This window comes from Mytilus galloprovincialis, chromosome 5 (genome assembly GCF_965363235.1).
Source record: "Mytilus galloprovincialis chromosome 5, xbMytGall1.hap1.1, whole genome shotgun sequence".
Classification (NCBI taxonomy): Eukaryota; Metazoa; Mollusca; class Bivalvia; order Mytilida; family Mytilidae; genus Mytilus; species Mytilus galloprovincialis.
In genome coordinates this window covers 80504996-80521254 of record NC_134842.1, presented here as the reverse complement: position 1 = coordinate 80521254, position 16259 = coordinate 80504996, and the positions used below count along the sequence as shown (strand labels likewise).

The window sequence follows — 16259 nt, the reverse complement described above, 5'->3', positions numbered from 1 at the left end:
TTGTCCTCAGTATCAACATATTAAAATTTGAAAAGCTTAGGTTGAATGGTTCATGAGTAAATGCAACAACATGAATGGAAACGCCATTTTTCGATCTTTCAAGAACCATAACTGATGAACGGTAAAAGTCAAAATTGACATTATTGAACTTGACCTCCATTTTGTCATCAGTAACAACATATTAAAATTTGAAAAGCTTTGGTTGAACAGTTCATGAGTAATTGCACGGACAGGACTGGAAAAGCCATTTTTCAATCTTTCAAGAACCATAACTCCTGAACGGTAAAAGTCAAAACCGTCTTTATTGAACTTGACCTCCATTTTGTCATCAGTAACAACATATTAAAATTTGGGAAGCTTTGGTTGAACAGTTCATGCGTAAATGAATGGACATGACTGGAAATGCCATTTTTCAATCTTTCAAGAACCATAACTCCTGAACGGTAAAAGTCAAAATCGTCATTATTGAACTTGACCTTCATTTTGTTGTCAGTAACGCCCTACGACTGCCCGCCGTTCATACCCAAATCAATAACCGACATTTTTGTCACAAAAATCTAGTTAATGAAAATTAATTTCAGAATTTCTAAATAACGTATAATTAAGAAATAATTCAGGGCTTGAATATATAGTGATTTTACCTAGGGTTGGCCCTTTATGACAAATATTTTACCCTGAGCGATAGCGAGGGGTAAAATATCGGCATAAAGGGACAACCCATGGTAAAATCTAGATATAATTCAAGCCCCCATGAATTATTTCGATTGTAATAGGACAAATACGGGAATTCTTTTGGATCGAAGCTCTAGGTGGAGGCATATATTTGCCGTTCCAATATATTAACGCACTTTTAGATTGGCATAAAAGAACGGAGCAAACAGAATAAGTGACATGCTCAAACTATTTACAATAACGTATTTAGATAGATTTGGATGAATTTTAATGATAATTTACTTATATGTCTTCTATGTATAAAAAATGGGCTTATGCCACATTTTAGCAGCGTTTGTTTACGTTTCCTTGTGATGATTTTTGGTATCAAAAGCGTGTATTTTCCCGTAAAATGCTGAAATTATTACATTATCATTCTATGACGGCGGGTACTTCATTCATAAAAAACATATGACGTGGGAGTACGATCGGAACAGCCAATGCAATATATTTATATTTTACCACGGATGTGTACTCAAAGCGTTTGAAGGACGTCATGTTAGAATAATGAAACATACATGTTATGTAACTATCTTAAAATATTGATCTATAAGAATAAGAAAATTACGTCTGAAGAAGAAGATTATATATGTTTTCCTCCAATCTGTTGTCAATCAGAGCCAACTGAGGAATATTTGAAGACATCTTTGTTTTATTTGTCAAAATCTAAAAATAGACTTACTTCTTCTACAGCATCATTAGTTCTTCCTGTCAATTGTAAATTGGTCCATGGCTGGAACGCCAAAATATTCAACTCTGGTCTGAAATGATATTTTTCCAACACTGAATGAACTATTGATATTTCATAGATGCTCTCAGGTCTTCTGTAGTTTTGTATGTACTTTTATGGATTATTTCTTGTCTGTTTTTTATTGATAGTGATTTTAGTTTTTCTTTGTACATGTATGTGCTTGTACAATGTCATATTTCTTTTTAAGTCATTTGTGATATTACCACAACACTCAGCATTTAACAACTAATCTGTTTTACTTTTTTTCCTATAAGCGATTTCAAAACTTGTTCTTTTTTATTTTTAAAGATATGAAAGTCACTGGAGGAATCACTTGACTGTATTGCATAGGGAATTTTTATTGTTTGTCACATTTTATGGCTATAAAACCAGGTTCAATCCACCATTTTCTACATTTGAAAATGCATGTACCAAGTCAGGAATATGACAGTTGTCGTCCATTCGTTTGATGTGTTTTGTCATTTGATTTTGCCATGTGATTAGGGACTTTCCGATTGAATTTTCCTCGGAGTTCAGTTTTTTTGTGATTTTACTTTTTTCTTGCAGTTTTTACTTTAGTTTTGATCACATACAAGAAAGTTATTTTTACTGAATTCATGTTCTACACAATGTGTATATTGATTCATTGTCTCACAGCATGTGTTTAAAATGTCTATTTTATCTGTAACACTGTAAACGAACTAATTTAAGAAAGAAAAAATGTAACATGAAAATATAAATCTTCGCAAAAACTTTTAAACTTTTATTTACGGACAAGGTGGGAAAATCATTAAAATAAATCGGCAAAAGATTGGAAAGAAAGAGCAAAGCATGAACAAATATATCTTAAGTGGGTTTACAGTAATGAGTATACCTTTTTGTGATGATTGTTTATAAATTTTCTATGTGATATATCTTTTAATAATGGAAAATAATATTAGGGCTATTCCATAATCAAAGCGCTGTAAGCGCTGAAGGCAGGTAACCAAAAATCAAGGCAACCGTAATTATGAAAACTGGCAAAGTTGCCTCAACATTAAACATTCATATATAGTACATTTATGTTTATCTAATGATTTATTTATTAAGGCAAATAATTTATATGTTATCAATGTTTCAAAAGCAATGCATATAGCAATGTATATTTTTTTATGGTGAGTCTGCAGTGGTACAAGTTCCCAATGATTGCAGTTGTTCTACTTGGTAGTTAACCTTGGTTTTATTTGACTGCTTGAAGTTCAAGTTGACTTAGTATGAACATGTAATAGTATGAATGGACTGGTTTCCATGGAAAGAAAACTTAATTTGTGTTCAATAGTACAAAAGTTATGAGACACGAACAGACAAATGTTTACTACAACAGGGATCAAAGGTGAGGTCTGACTGACTTGCCCATAGTAAATGTAAATGATTTGTTATTTTGTCCCATACATATGAATATATATAATTTAGGGGTGGGGATCTCCAAGGTTTTCAAGTTCTCAAACAGGTATGGGTAGGCAGAGGATTTAGGGGGCTGTCCCCCTTTTTTTGGGAAAAAAATTGGTTGCTTATATAGAGAATGATCACTGAAGCGTGATTGGAGTGGGCCCCCTCTTAGGTCAGTCAGTGGGCCCCCACTTATGAAATTTTTTGGATCCGCCACTGGGAGTAGGGTGACCCTAGGGACTTCCCCTACATTTCATTTTATTTGTTATATTGTCCCATACATAAATATATATGGTTTAGGGATGGGGTCTCATTGGTTTCCAAGTTCTCAAACAGGAGGGGTAGGGTGACCCCGGGGACTCGCCTTATATTCCATTTAATTAGTTATATTGGCCCATATATGAATACATATTGTTTTGGTGTGGGGATCTCGACCGTTTCCAAGTTCTCAAACAGGAGGGTTGGGGTGACCACAGGGACTTCCTCTATATTTCATTTCATTTGTTATCTTGTCCCATACATGAGTATATATGGTTTAGGGTGAGGATCTTGACCATTTCCAATTTCTCAAACAGGAGGGTGTACCCAAGGGACTCCCCTATCTTTCATTTGAATAGTTATATTGTCCCGTACATGAATATATATGGTTAAGGGGTGGGGATCTCAACAGGTTTCAAATTCTCAAACAGGAGGGAGTGGGGTGACCCAAAGGACTCCCCCTATATTTCATCTGATTTGTTATATTGTCCCATACATGAATATATATGGTTTAGGGGTGGGGATCTCGATCATTTTTAAATTCTAAAACAGGAGGGTTGAAGTGACCCCCAGCGATTCTTCCTATATTTCATTTGATTTTTCATATTGTCACAAACATGAATATATATATATGGTTAAGGGGTGTGGATCTCAACCGTTTCCAAGTATATTGTCCTATACTTGAATATATGCAAGGGTGGATTCAGTCGAGGGGGGGGGGGGTGGGTGGATGGTTGGCTGGCGTGTTCCCCCTTAAATTTGCAAAGCATGGGTTGTTCTCAGCTTAATAAAGAATATTCCGATAATTTTACCTCAAATTTTTTTTAGCCTCTCTCTACTCGGAGAAAATTTAAGTTTGCGCCCCTCCTAACCTAAGATCCTGGATCTCCCCCTACTGTTTAGGGTGGGGAGCTCGACGGTTTCCAAGTTTATAAACAGGAGGGGTAGAGTGGCCCAAAGAATGCCACCTATATATCATATGCTTTACTTACATTCAGGTATATATAATATAGTTGCATTATTTGTGAAAATAGAGAAAGAAACTTTCAGCTACTTTAATTGACCCTTCAAAATTGAGATAAAAAAATAACCCTTCGAAATTGCAGTAATATGTTTACACTTTAAAAGCATCTAACATGCATTATCATCATTTATCACTGATAAAGAAAATTTAGACTGTGACCATGAACATGTATATTGTTAGATATACTGTTCCCAGCTGTCACGTTGTATTGGATTTTTAAATTAAAATTTGTCAAAAATTTTTTTGAGTTTCTGTATAAAATATTTTTCTGCTTTTTATTTCTTTTACATTTATCTTTTGGTTTACAATTCTAGTGTTTATTTTTATTTACCATGCATAGATGTATTTTTTCACCTGCTTTGATTTATTTTGTAATGATCGCTAAACCCGGAATTACCCTTATCCGTTTCCGGAATCGGATCCGATATTGTAAAATTTTGTCTTCACGGCCGCCATTGTTAGGTGTTTACAATGTTGTTTTTGTCAACCAGATACGATTTTACTCGAATTCATACAATATTTGTCGGCGATTTTCTGTTTAAAGCCAGCGGTTGAACAAAATGAACATCGCTGTCATGAATAAAAATGATAAACATAAGTTTTTAGCTCGTTAAATTGGAGACTTTGGTGAACATGGTGAAAAGGTACCTTGCAAAGTTAATTCTTATTTTCTTTCAAGTGGAAGGTGACTACGTCGGGCGTAGCTAGAAACCAACTATATCAGTCGAAATTCCGCTTGCAATAATGGAAGGTCGCGGACATCGGACCACCGCTAATTTGCACACCTGCCTCCAAATTGAAAAGATGCGAAAATTTCTTTTTCTAATTTGAAATTGCCGCCAACAGCATGAACAATTGAACTTAATAATAGACTACTGACGTAGTTGTACTACGCATTGATGACAAACAATATTCCTACGACTTTTGCCATTTAAGAAATCTAAACTACTTGTCTTAAGAGATTTTCGGCGATTAAATATTTCATACAATTGTTCTTTGACATCTTGGCCAAAAGCATAAGTCATAATGAACTACACAATGATTCTTAATAAGCACTACTTCCTATGTGTAACTTCAAAACTTTTGGATAAATCGACGATCATTTAAGGTTTTTCTGGTCATATTTTTTGTAATCCAGAATAAAAAGTATTCAAAAAGTGTTCAATTAGTTATATATAACATAGTAGCGAGCTAGATAATAACAATGGCAAGTATTTCAGCATTTATTGAGTAGAACACAAATCTAGGGTGCTCGCATAATGCAGCTTAACTGCATAAAAATGTATGTGGGAGAGTAGGAAGGGACTCTATAAATTTCCCTACTAACAAGAACCATTTTTTAAATAATTTTGCAAAAAAGTAATAGACGCATACTGAAAAAAAATCATGACCCACATTCAATAATTTAACTTCCCTTCCTACCCTTCCATATACATTTTAATGGAATAGTCCTTACCTGTGCCTAGGACATTTCCTCTGTCCACATACAGTACATACTGTCTTCATCAATGTCAACTCATCATCTGTTAAGTTACCAGTCTAAAATAGATAACTGATATTCTCAACATGCTCATGAGAGTTTTCACTTTTTTTTTTCTTTTTCATTAAAAAAATGTTGAAATATTGTTACAGGCCAAGTGAACGTGTTTCTTTTCACTAGAAAAAAAACCTGTGCCAAAATTATTTGTTTCAAATAGGCAGCTACATACTGTTTAACATTTGATTAGTCTCTAATGAAAGAATGTCATATTAAACATGTCAGTGAATTTGAGCAACTGCATCTTCCATGATATCTATTTAACATATGCATTTTAAAAGGCAAAATTTCCATATTCTACATTTGAAAATGCCTGTACCAAGTCAGGTATATGACAGTTGTTGTCTGTTTGTTTGATGTGTTTTGCCATTTGATTTTGCCATGTGATTAGCGACTTTCCGATTGAATTTTCCTAAGAGTTCAGTATTTTTGTGATTTTACTTTTTTCAAACACAATGAAGTAATCAACCTTAGTAAAAATATACGGGTACTAACTTTTGAGATTTGATGATCTTTGTTTAGAAGAACAGTATGTAAAAAACTTGCTATGTTGAACAACTGCCTTAGAAGGTGTGTTTTGAAAAAAAATCAGATTTAAACAGTCTCATTAAACTTTCAACAACATTGTGCAATTTCATGTCTTTTTTGGCAGTCGATTTTCATTGGTGGAGGAAGTGTGTTATTAAATGTAGCTTTTCTTATTTTATCACTTTTAAAAAAAGAGAGAGCATAAAGTGTTTCATGTCATTGTGTCGCATCACTATAGACTATTTCCATCATTCCGACATTTGGCTCAGGATTCCACAATTTTTCAACTGGTTACCTGTTCTAATGTTGGACATCCTGTTACCAAGTCAGGTAAGAGCATGCTATAGAAGTAAAATCAAGCTTTTAATCAGTACAAATTTTAGGGAAAATTAGCTGCTTAACATTTTCTTTACACAACAAAATCATTGGAAAACAGTAAACTTTCCCCTCAAATTATGCCAATTATATGTTTAATTTTACTTATTTTGATTGCTCTTATTTGCCTGAGCACCATGATGTACAAGTTAAAACCATAGAAAAGGTAACCTGTTGAAAAATTATATAATCCGGAGTCAAAAGTCGGTACATGTAATATGAAAATGCACTCACCTTCTTCTTCCGTGTGTAAGTAAATAACAGATTGGGTAATAACGAAGATGAGCTGAAAGATATAAACAGACTGTGTTTTCTCTGTTTTAAGAACAAAATGCATATTAATTTTTGTTGTTGTTATAAATGATTGATAAAATACATATCCAAGAAAAATTTGATATGGGATGTACATCATAATACATGTAACATGTTTCTTGCACCCCTCACTGTTTTTCTCAAAATGTTGGCTAAAAAGGCTGACTTGATTGGTAAAAAAATGAATAATTTATTACTCAAAAACTACTATTTTTTCAGAGTCAAGTTTGATTATGATACTTATTAATTTCATTGCTGTTTCCACTTGTATCACTTGTTTTGGAAATAATTCCAGAACGAGGTTTCGTTACGAGACTGAAATGTCAAAAGAATACATCCTTAGAACAAAGCTTTGGTAAACATTTATACAAACAAAGATTGCAAGCCAACCAATGGATTATTCTACAAGCTTAAGGAAATAACAAATGTAGCTGTAAAAACTGTGTCTTACCTCAAGCTGTAATATGATAACAATATACCTAGGAGGAACGACCATAGCATCAAAAATAACTGGAAATATCTGTAAGAAAAAAAAATCAAAAGTGGAAAATGTCAGGGCAAAATCTTGCAGGCGATATGATGATTTAAGTTTTGAGGACAAAAAGGACGCAATGATTATTTACGGAGGTAAAAAAAATTCAAGATTTGAGTAAAGTACACCTGACCCCATAGACAGATGCATGGATAAATTGCATGCTTATATTGGTGATTTTGAATCTGTTCAAAGTTTTGATTTTTCTACCCTGTATACCACATTGCCTCACATTCTCATTAAGAAAAAATTCACACAACTAATTAAATGGGCATTCAAAAAATCAGAATGTGAATATATATGTTCAAACTCTTTTAGGTCATTTTTTAGTAGCAATAAACAAAAAAACTATGTTAATTGGACATGTTTTGATACTATATATGCCCTTGCATTTTTACTAGATAACATTTTTGTTCGCTTTGGGGATTCCGTATATCGTCAGATTATCGGAATTCCAATGGGGACTAACTGTGCACCACTTATTGCGGACCTGTTTTTGTATTGTTATGAGTTACAATTTATGACAAAAATAAGCAAAGACCCATCGAAACAACATCTGATAAACAAATTTAATAATACTTTTAGATATTTGGATGATATTTTTGCTCTCAATAATGACGACTTCAGTATGTATATTAATGAAATTTATCCCGTTGAACTTACTTTAAATAAAGCTAATACTAACAATGACCACTGCCCTTTTCTCGATCTTGATATCTATATCACTAATGGAAAGCTGAATACTAAAATTTATGATAAAAGGGATGATTTTTCATTTCCTATCGTTAATTATCCGTTTTTAGATGGTGACGTTCCCTTGTCACCATCTTACGGTGTTTATATATCTCAACTTGTACGATTCGCTCGTGTATGTAACAATGTTTTAGATTTTAACGAGAGAAATTTATGTATTACTGAAAAATTATTACACCAGGGTTTTCAATATCACAAACAAGTGAAACTGCGAGCTACTGCTCACTGATGATACCCCCGCCGCAAGTGGATAATATTAATAGTGTAAAAATATGCAAGTGTTCGGTAAACAGGAAGTTGTCGAGTGATGAATCTGAAAACGCATCACACGGTAAAGCTGACTTATATAAATCCTGAAACCAAATTTCAGAAATCCTTGTATTGTAGTTCCTGAGAAAAATGTGACGAAAATTTTCAACTTGGCTATCATGTGTAAAATCATACAAGTGTTCGGTAAACAGGAAGTTGTCAAGTGATCAATCTGAAAACGCATCACACGGTAAAGCTGGCTTATATAAATCCTGAAACCAAATTTCAGAAATCCTTGTATTGTAGTTCCTGAGAAAAATGTGACGAAAATTTTCAATTTGGCTATCATGTGTAAAATCATACAAGTGTTCGGTAAATAGGAAGTTGTTAAGTGATGAATCTGAAAACGCATCACACGGTATGGCTGACATATATAAATGTTGATACCAAATTACAGAAAGGGTGGATGTGTAGTTCCTGAGAAAAATGTGACGAAAGTTTTGTGGGACGGACTGACTGACTGACGGACGGACTGATGGACGGACGGACGGACGGACGGACTGACAGACAGAGGTAAAACAGTATACCCCCCCTTTTTTAAAGCGGGGGTTTAACTAGTCAAAACATTTACTAAATCTATCATCGGTATAAAGACATCATTCGTAAATATAGCTCAACATGCAGACTTCTAATACGTTCAGGTATTTCACATCCAATTTTTTATGGAAATATTCTTTATAAAGCACAAAGGTGTCAGTATTCACCTCAGAAACTTACAAAACCTTTGAATAGACTTATTAAGAAGGGATATAATTACGATACTGTTGTCAAGTCATTAAAGATTGCATATTTTGGCGTTAATATTGAGTCACTGATAAGGTCTTTGCATCGGAACTAAACACATTTATTCTAAAAACAGTTGTTGGCATGACACGGGTTATGTTCTTCTCATATATGTTATGATGGTATGATACTAAACCCCTAACGGGAAGGATTGTGCCTGATGTTCATATGATGAAATCATAATCTTTCAGTCAGTTTAATTGAAGTCTGGAGCTGGCATGTCAGTTAACTGCTAGTAGTCTGTTGTTATTTATGTATTATTGTCATTTTGTTTATTTTCTTTGGTTACATCTTCTTACATCAGACTCGGACTTCTCTTGAACTGAATTTTAATGTGCGTATTGTTATGCGTTTACTTTTCTACATTGGTTAGAGGTATAGGGGGAGGGTTGAGATCTCACAAACATGTTTAACCCCGCCACATTTTTGCGCCTGTCCCAAGTCAGGAGCCTCTGGCCTTTGTTAGTCTTGTATTATTTTAATTTTAGTTTCTTGTGTACAATTTGGAAATTAGTATGGCGTTCATTATCACTGGACTAGTATATATTTGTTTAGGGGCCAGCTGAAGGACGCCTCCGGGTGCGGGAATTTCTCGCTACATTGAAGACCTGTTGGTGACCCTCTGCTGTTGTTTTTTATTTGGTCGGGTTGTTGTCTCTTTGACACATTCCCCATTTCCATTCTCAATTTTATGTTTATGAAAAGTTAAAAAAGAAACTGAATGATTATTTTGCTCCAAAGAAGAATAAACATTATGCAAGAAATGTATTTCTGAAAATGAGACCGATTAATGGGGAATCAACAGTGGCATACGCGACACGACTATGAGAGAGAGTTGCTGATTGTGAGTTTGAAAATCAAGATGACAGAATTTTAGAATACATTATTCAAACCACAGATAATGAATCAATAATCAAAAAGACAATTAACAGAAAGTGGAAACTTGATCAAATGTTACAGGAAGTACATCAGCTAGAAGATACGACATTGCAGATACATGATATGAGAGATATATACACAGCAGTAAGAACTGGAGAAATTGCAAAAGTGACGAATTATGGAGGAAAACAAAGACATCACGTCATACAAAATAGAGAGGAAACATACACAATGAGACATAAAAAGAGGAATATTTGTAACTATTGTGGAAAAACACATTCATTTGAATGACGTGAAGATTGTGGTGCTTACGGAAAACAGTGTTACAAATGTCATAAATGAAATCATTTTGCTGTAGTTTGCAAATCGAGTATGCAATCTGTATACCACGACAATGACCAATTCAGGAATCAACGATACACTGAACGAAATCAAGGTAGGAATGTTAGAAGAACAATGGAAGACACAAACGAAGAAGAATATTCAGATGAGTTTTTCGGACGGTCAGTGAATCATTTGGGTACAGTTAAGAAAATAAATGTACATCAGGCTCCCACTACTTCAGAATTATAGGGAGAAGTGACTTCTCTTTTTGAAACTGATAGGGAGAAGTGGTAAGATTTGAAAGAGAAGTGCTCATTCGTGCGGTGCGCTACAATGTTTGGATTTTACTATAGTATAAAGGGTCATAAGTAAATAATGTTCTTTTTATATTATTCAATTCATATCTGAGTATAAAATTAAAGTAACATTTCAAATTAAAAGTTTTTTAATGTTAACTGAGGTTTTGAGAAACTACAATCTAAATATTTATATCTAGCACTAAAAAAAAAATTTTATTTAAAAAAATGTAAAGAAATTATAAAATATCAATTACAATTTAATTCAAATCTATCTTGTGTATGAAATTCAGTGTTTCTCATAAAAAAATATAAAAGTTATTAAGCTGGGCCATAATATAATTAATAGTCTCAGAGTTAAGCAACTTTGAAACAATCCATAAAAAATATAGGGAATTATATACACCAATCAATGAGATGTAACCGAAAGTCTCTTAATGCGTGTGGAATACGTAATTTTTCCCTTTGGGGTCAATATTCTTCTGTCAGCTGTTCCATCCGTGCGTCCGTAGTAATTATTGTAAAAGTACAGATTTAGGTCACAGCCGGTCCGGTTCAGATCCGTAGTTTAGAAATCGGTCAATGGTGGACGAATGCAAGAAAATTTACAAAAATAAACGATGTTTGATAAGCTATTTGGAAAGGAACATGACGTTTTTAATGCAATAAATGGATTGAACATTTACTGGAGGCAACTTTTATCACGTTTAAATGAAGTAACAAACTTATTTTGCCGCTAAAATTTAGGTTTATGTACTTTTTCGAGTAACAACCACCGGAACTTGCGGAAATGCACGAAGTGATAAAAAGTTGTATTTTTATCAAATAACCTGCTACACACTGCAAAGACAATGCTTCAACCTCTTTTCTTAAGATAATCAATCGTTTCGGTGTAAATTTCTTTAATTATCAATAAAAAATTGATGTTTCATCAACTTGGTAAAAATTGAAAATGTCCGATGACGGAAGCGACTGAAAGCGAGTATCGTCAAGAACAGGGCGACTTGTTTTCGCTTTTGGGGGTCGGGGAAAGCGAAGTGACGATCGGGAAAGCGACTTCTTCGCCCAAGTCGCCTGGTAGCGTGAGCCCTGTACATAACATTGGAAACGAAGCAAGAACAGTACTAGTTACAGTACCGGTACCTGGTCATTCGAGGTACCGGATGTTTAGTGGTTGTTCTTTGTTGATGTTCACTATGATTTTGCTGGTAGTGGGCCCTTAGACAGTTAGAACATTTTGGTGTTAGCCAAGGCTCCGAAGACCATACTTTGACCTATATAGGTGTTTTTTTCTTTTCTTATCATGACATGGATGGAGAGTTGCCTCATTGGCACTCATACTGTGGCACTGTGACACATATTAGCTCTACGATTATAAATATGAAATTATGTATGTATTTTATCGTTTATATAACATCAAACTGATGCATAAATTCGTACCTATAAAATAGTAAAGTAAGAAACAACAAAGAAGCAGTCCCCACACAGAACTTCGTGTGTTTCTTAACATAATACTTCAGGATATACCACGGAATCATGTTTATCCTTTTCTCGTCATCCTCCCATAGATTATCTCCCCTTCTGTTTATTATTTTTGAATCAGCCTAAAATCCTTTCTACATTTCCGGAAACGTAACATGATCTTGCAATCTAGATAAACTTATTTTTAAGTTTTAATCATTTCATAAAAGATAAATCAGAGGGGTGTGTTATGTATTCGCAATAACATAATTAAGTTAGACAATATTCGACATAATGACGAACAATCAAAACGTAAGCTATGATGAGCCGTTTTCACAGAATATAACATGATGACAAATACATTTAATGTGGTCGGACTATATTATGTCGTGCATGCAATGACAAAAATCATGTACAATGTTCACAGAGACAAATAATTTAGAACATAACATATGTAACTTCAAATTATATATGATTTGCTAATTCATCTTTGTCTCTAAAAATTCGCATTACCTTTTCAAGTCTTTCTTGCTGCTCTTTGGCATTTGTTCTTTTGGTTTATGTTGTCCGGCAATTTGAATAATTAACTGAATAATGTTTGATACTTTCACTGTAAATTTTCATTTCTGTTCTCGTACTATCAACAAAAATACCAATTTGTGTTAATTGTTTCTGACTGTTGTGACCTATAGTTGTTAATTTCTGTGTCATAATAATAATACTTTATTCAGAAGCAATACAGATTATAGAATATACAATTGTACAATATTTTTTTGAATGCATCAGTGAAATATAAATACAATAATTATACACAATACATGTATGGCGGAGAATGAAAAAAAAAACATATGACAAATAAATAATACAACTACATATTACGAATTTTTTCAATATTAAACAAAAAATTACCTAAACTATTAAGTTCTTTCACATTGTGAACTGATAACAACTGTATAAGTTTAATAGTGGATGGATATTGCCAATAATATAGTTTTCTTTCATCACTATATCTATTTGTGGTCTCTTGCGGAGTTTTCTCACTGGCAATCATACCACATCTTCCTTTTATATAATTAATGACATGATACAATATGTGTATAAGAGGGAATATAGTCAATAATCATGCTATTAAACAAAGAAATAATAACTTTAGTTCTAACTAGGACCAAGAAGGCTAAGCGAATACTACAACCTCATAGATAGGACCTTTACATAACCAAGCCTAAATTAAATCATGCGTATGACACACCAGGTCCTTACACGATCTACAGATTTCATCTTGGATAACGGAAAGTACAAAGTATTAAAAAAATAAATAATAAACGTGTATGTATAACTAATGAGGTATCATCTCAATAAATATTTTAAAAAAATATGGAGGTGTGGTATGATGGCCATGAAGATAAAAAAAAATCTATTAAAAGATAAGAACGAGAAAGTAGACAAATACAGGTTACCGTACCATTCATGCATGATGCATACGGCCGTAAAAGATGAGCAAAGCTATACTATCGTTTTACGGCAAGCTATTACATTTACTTAATATCTGATTCTTAAGTTAATTGTATCCTTCTAAAATATAGTGACTTTTACTATCTCAAAAGCATATCTTAATCATATGTAAACGACGTAAGATAAATTATAAAGGAAGGTCGTTCTTTTCCACCAAAAAACTAAAACGCATTTTATTTATTTGCATGTGGCCTTTAAATGTTTTTGTTTGGGTTTTTTTTTTTTTTTTTTTTAACTTTTTACGTCTTTTTTGTACTTTAAGAATCTTTTTTAAATTGGCGTAAGTGAAGAACAGACTTTTTCAGAAAAATGCAAACTGATACAATTATTAAGAACTGGTTGTATGACGGCAACAGGATAAATGAGAACGTGTAGCTAACCTAGCAGGTACATATAGATATTGCGATATTGAAAGCAATCCTGGGTGTGTGTATACGTCTTCAAAAGTCAAGATGTTTTTTTCTCTATTTTTTTTTAACATTATTCTCTATACGTGTCGACCAAGAACGAGAATAGTTAACACGACTTCATTAAATTAAAACTATTAGTAAAAAACTTTTTATTTCCACCCACCCCTTTTTAAGAACATATTACACTATTCTTATAAATAAGATAGTTATACAATAATTCCACAGAAAGTAATTATCACAAGTGTGTCAGAGTAATACCTTTTCAGTTTCTATCTCCCACGGGCCTCGTTGACCAAGTGATCGAAAGTATAAAATTGAGAAAGGAAATGGGGAATGTGTCAAAGCGACAACAACCCGACCATAGAGCAGACAACAGCCGAAGGCCACCAATGGGTCTTCAATGTAGCAAGAAACTCCCGCACCCGTAGGTGTCCTTCAGCTGGCCTCTTAAAAATATGTATACTAGTACAGTGATAATGGACGTCATACTAAACTCCGAATTATACACAAGAAACTAAAATTTAAAATCATACAACACTAACAAAGGCTAGAGGCTTCTGACTTGGGACACTGACAGGCGCAAAATTGCGGCGGGGTTAAACATGTTTATAAGATCTCACCCCTCCTTCTATACCTCTAGCCAATGTAGAAAAGTAAACGCATAACAATACGCACATTAAAATTCAGTTCAAAAGAAGTCAAAGTCCGATGTCAGAAGATGTAACAAAAGGAAATGAATGAAATGACAATAATACATAAATATCAACAGACTACTAGAGGTTAACTGACATGCCAGCTCCAGACTTCAATTAAACTGATTGAAAGATTATGTCTTCATCATATGAATATCAGGCACAATCCCAGTTCATTTACAGATATCACTGTTCTACCAAAACGTGTTTTTGAGAGTTCGAACCCAATCAATCAATCAATCAATCAATCAATCAATCAATCAATCAATTTGTATGTGTTACATAATCCTTTAATTCTTAGGAGATAATTAGTCTTACTAGTAGGAACTCTTCTGACTATATCTTGTTTTTATGCCACACCTACGATAATAGACGGGCATTGTGTTTTCTGGTCTGCAGGTCCGTTCATTCCTCGTACCGTCCGTTTGTCTGTTCGTCTGTCCGTCTGTCCCGCTTCAGGTTATAGTATTTGGTCGAGGTAGTTTTTGATGAAGTTGAAGTCCAATCAACTTGAAACTTAATACACATGTTCCCTATTATATGTATGATCTTTCTAATTTTAATGCCAAATTTCACGGTCCACTGAACATAGAAAATGATAGTGCGAGTGGGGCATCCGTGTTCTATGGACACATTCTTGTTATTTATATTTTTTAAATGTTACTATATCTTACCCTTAGTTACCCGTTTCAAACATAAACATGAAGCACTAAATAATATGTTTATTCAGTTCGTAATATGGAACAAAAACTTTATGAAAAATGAAATTGTGGAATAATAGCTTCTATATATACTAGCAGTACAGCGAAATAACTATACGGTATAAAACTTTTATTTGTGTGCCGGAGACATTTTATAGTTTATCTTGGTTGTATAGAAACTAATCTTTTTTGTCATTTGGTGAATTTAGTTTTTGATGATAGATATGAGAAGCTTTGGTTGAGAATTTATTTTTTGTCTTCTGAAGTTTTAAACTTTGACAGTTTGTACAATTTGTGACTGATTAAGACTGTTTTTTTACCTTTATATGTATTTTCGCTGCTTGTGTCGATACTTGATTTTTTCTCTTCTTTTTTCTCCTTCTTATAAACGACGATTTACTATCTCTTGTATTGGTATGAGGGATATGCACATTATCGGAAAACATAGTCTAGTAGTCCCCTTCTTGCTGTCGTAAAGCCTGGATATAATGAAAGCTTTGACTTAACATACTACATGTATTTGATATTAAAATATCACTTTATTTTGGATTATAATATAGAATGCATAACTTTGAAAGAAAATAAAAGAAATACGTTAAATGTTAACAAAACGTTTAAGATGTTTTTATTAAAGTTTTATATACAGCTTCTGTTTATTGAATTTGAGCAAATGACATAATGTTTGTCCTACAATTCGTATCGTC

General features: G+C 33.4%; 1 protein-coding gene across 3 annotated transcripts in view; it reads right to left on the bottom strand.

The window, feature by feature from the left end:
• LOC143076480 (sorting nexin-14-like) overlaps positions 1 to 12854 on the bottom strand; it is a 54752-nt gene extending 41898 nt beyond the window's left edge. For 2 of the 3 annotated variants that reach the window (XM_076252271.1, XM_076252272.1), the window contains exons 1-5: positions 12220 to 12357; positions 7355 to 7423; positions 6826 to 6877; positions 5608 to 5690; positions 1394 to 1472 (exon numbers count right to left, since the gene is read on the bottom strand). In XM_076252271.1, the coding sequence (XP_076108386.1) occupies positions 1394 to 1472; positions 5608 to 5690; positions 6826 to 6877; positions 7355 to 7423; positions 12220 to 12317 (381 nt within the window). In that variant the 5' untranslated portion in view covers positions 12318 to 12357. Of the gene's footprint in view, positions 1 to 1393; positions 1473 to 5607; positions 5691 to 6825; positions 6878 to 7354; positions 7424 to 12219; positions 12358 to 12753 lie in introns of those variants that run through there. The other variant, XM_076252273.1, reaches the window with a different exon arrangement.
• Between the last annotated feature and the right edge of the window lie 3405 nt (positions 12855 to 16259).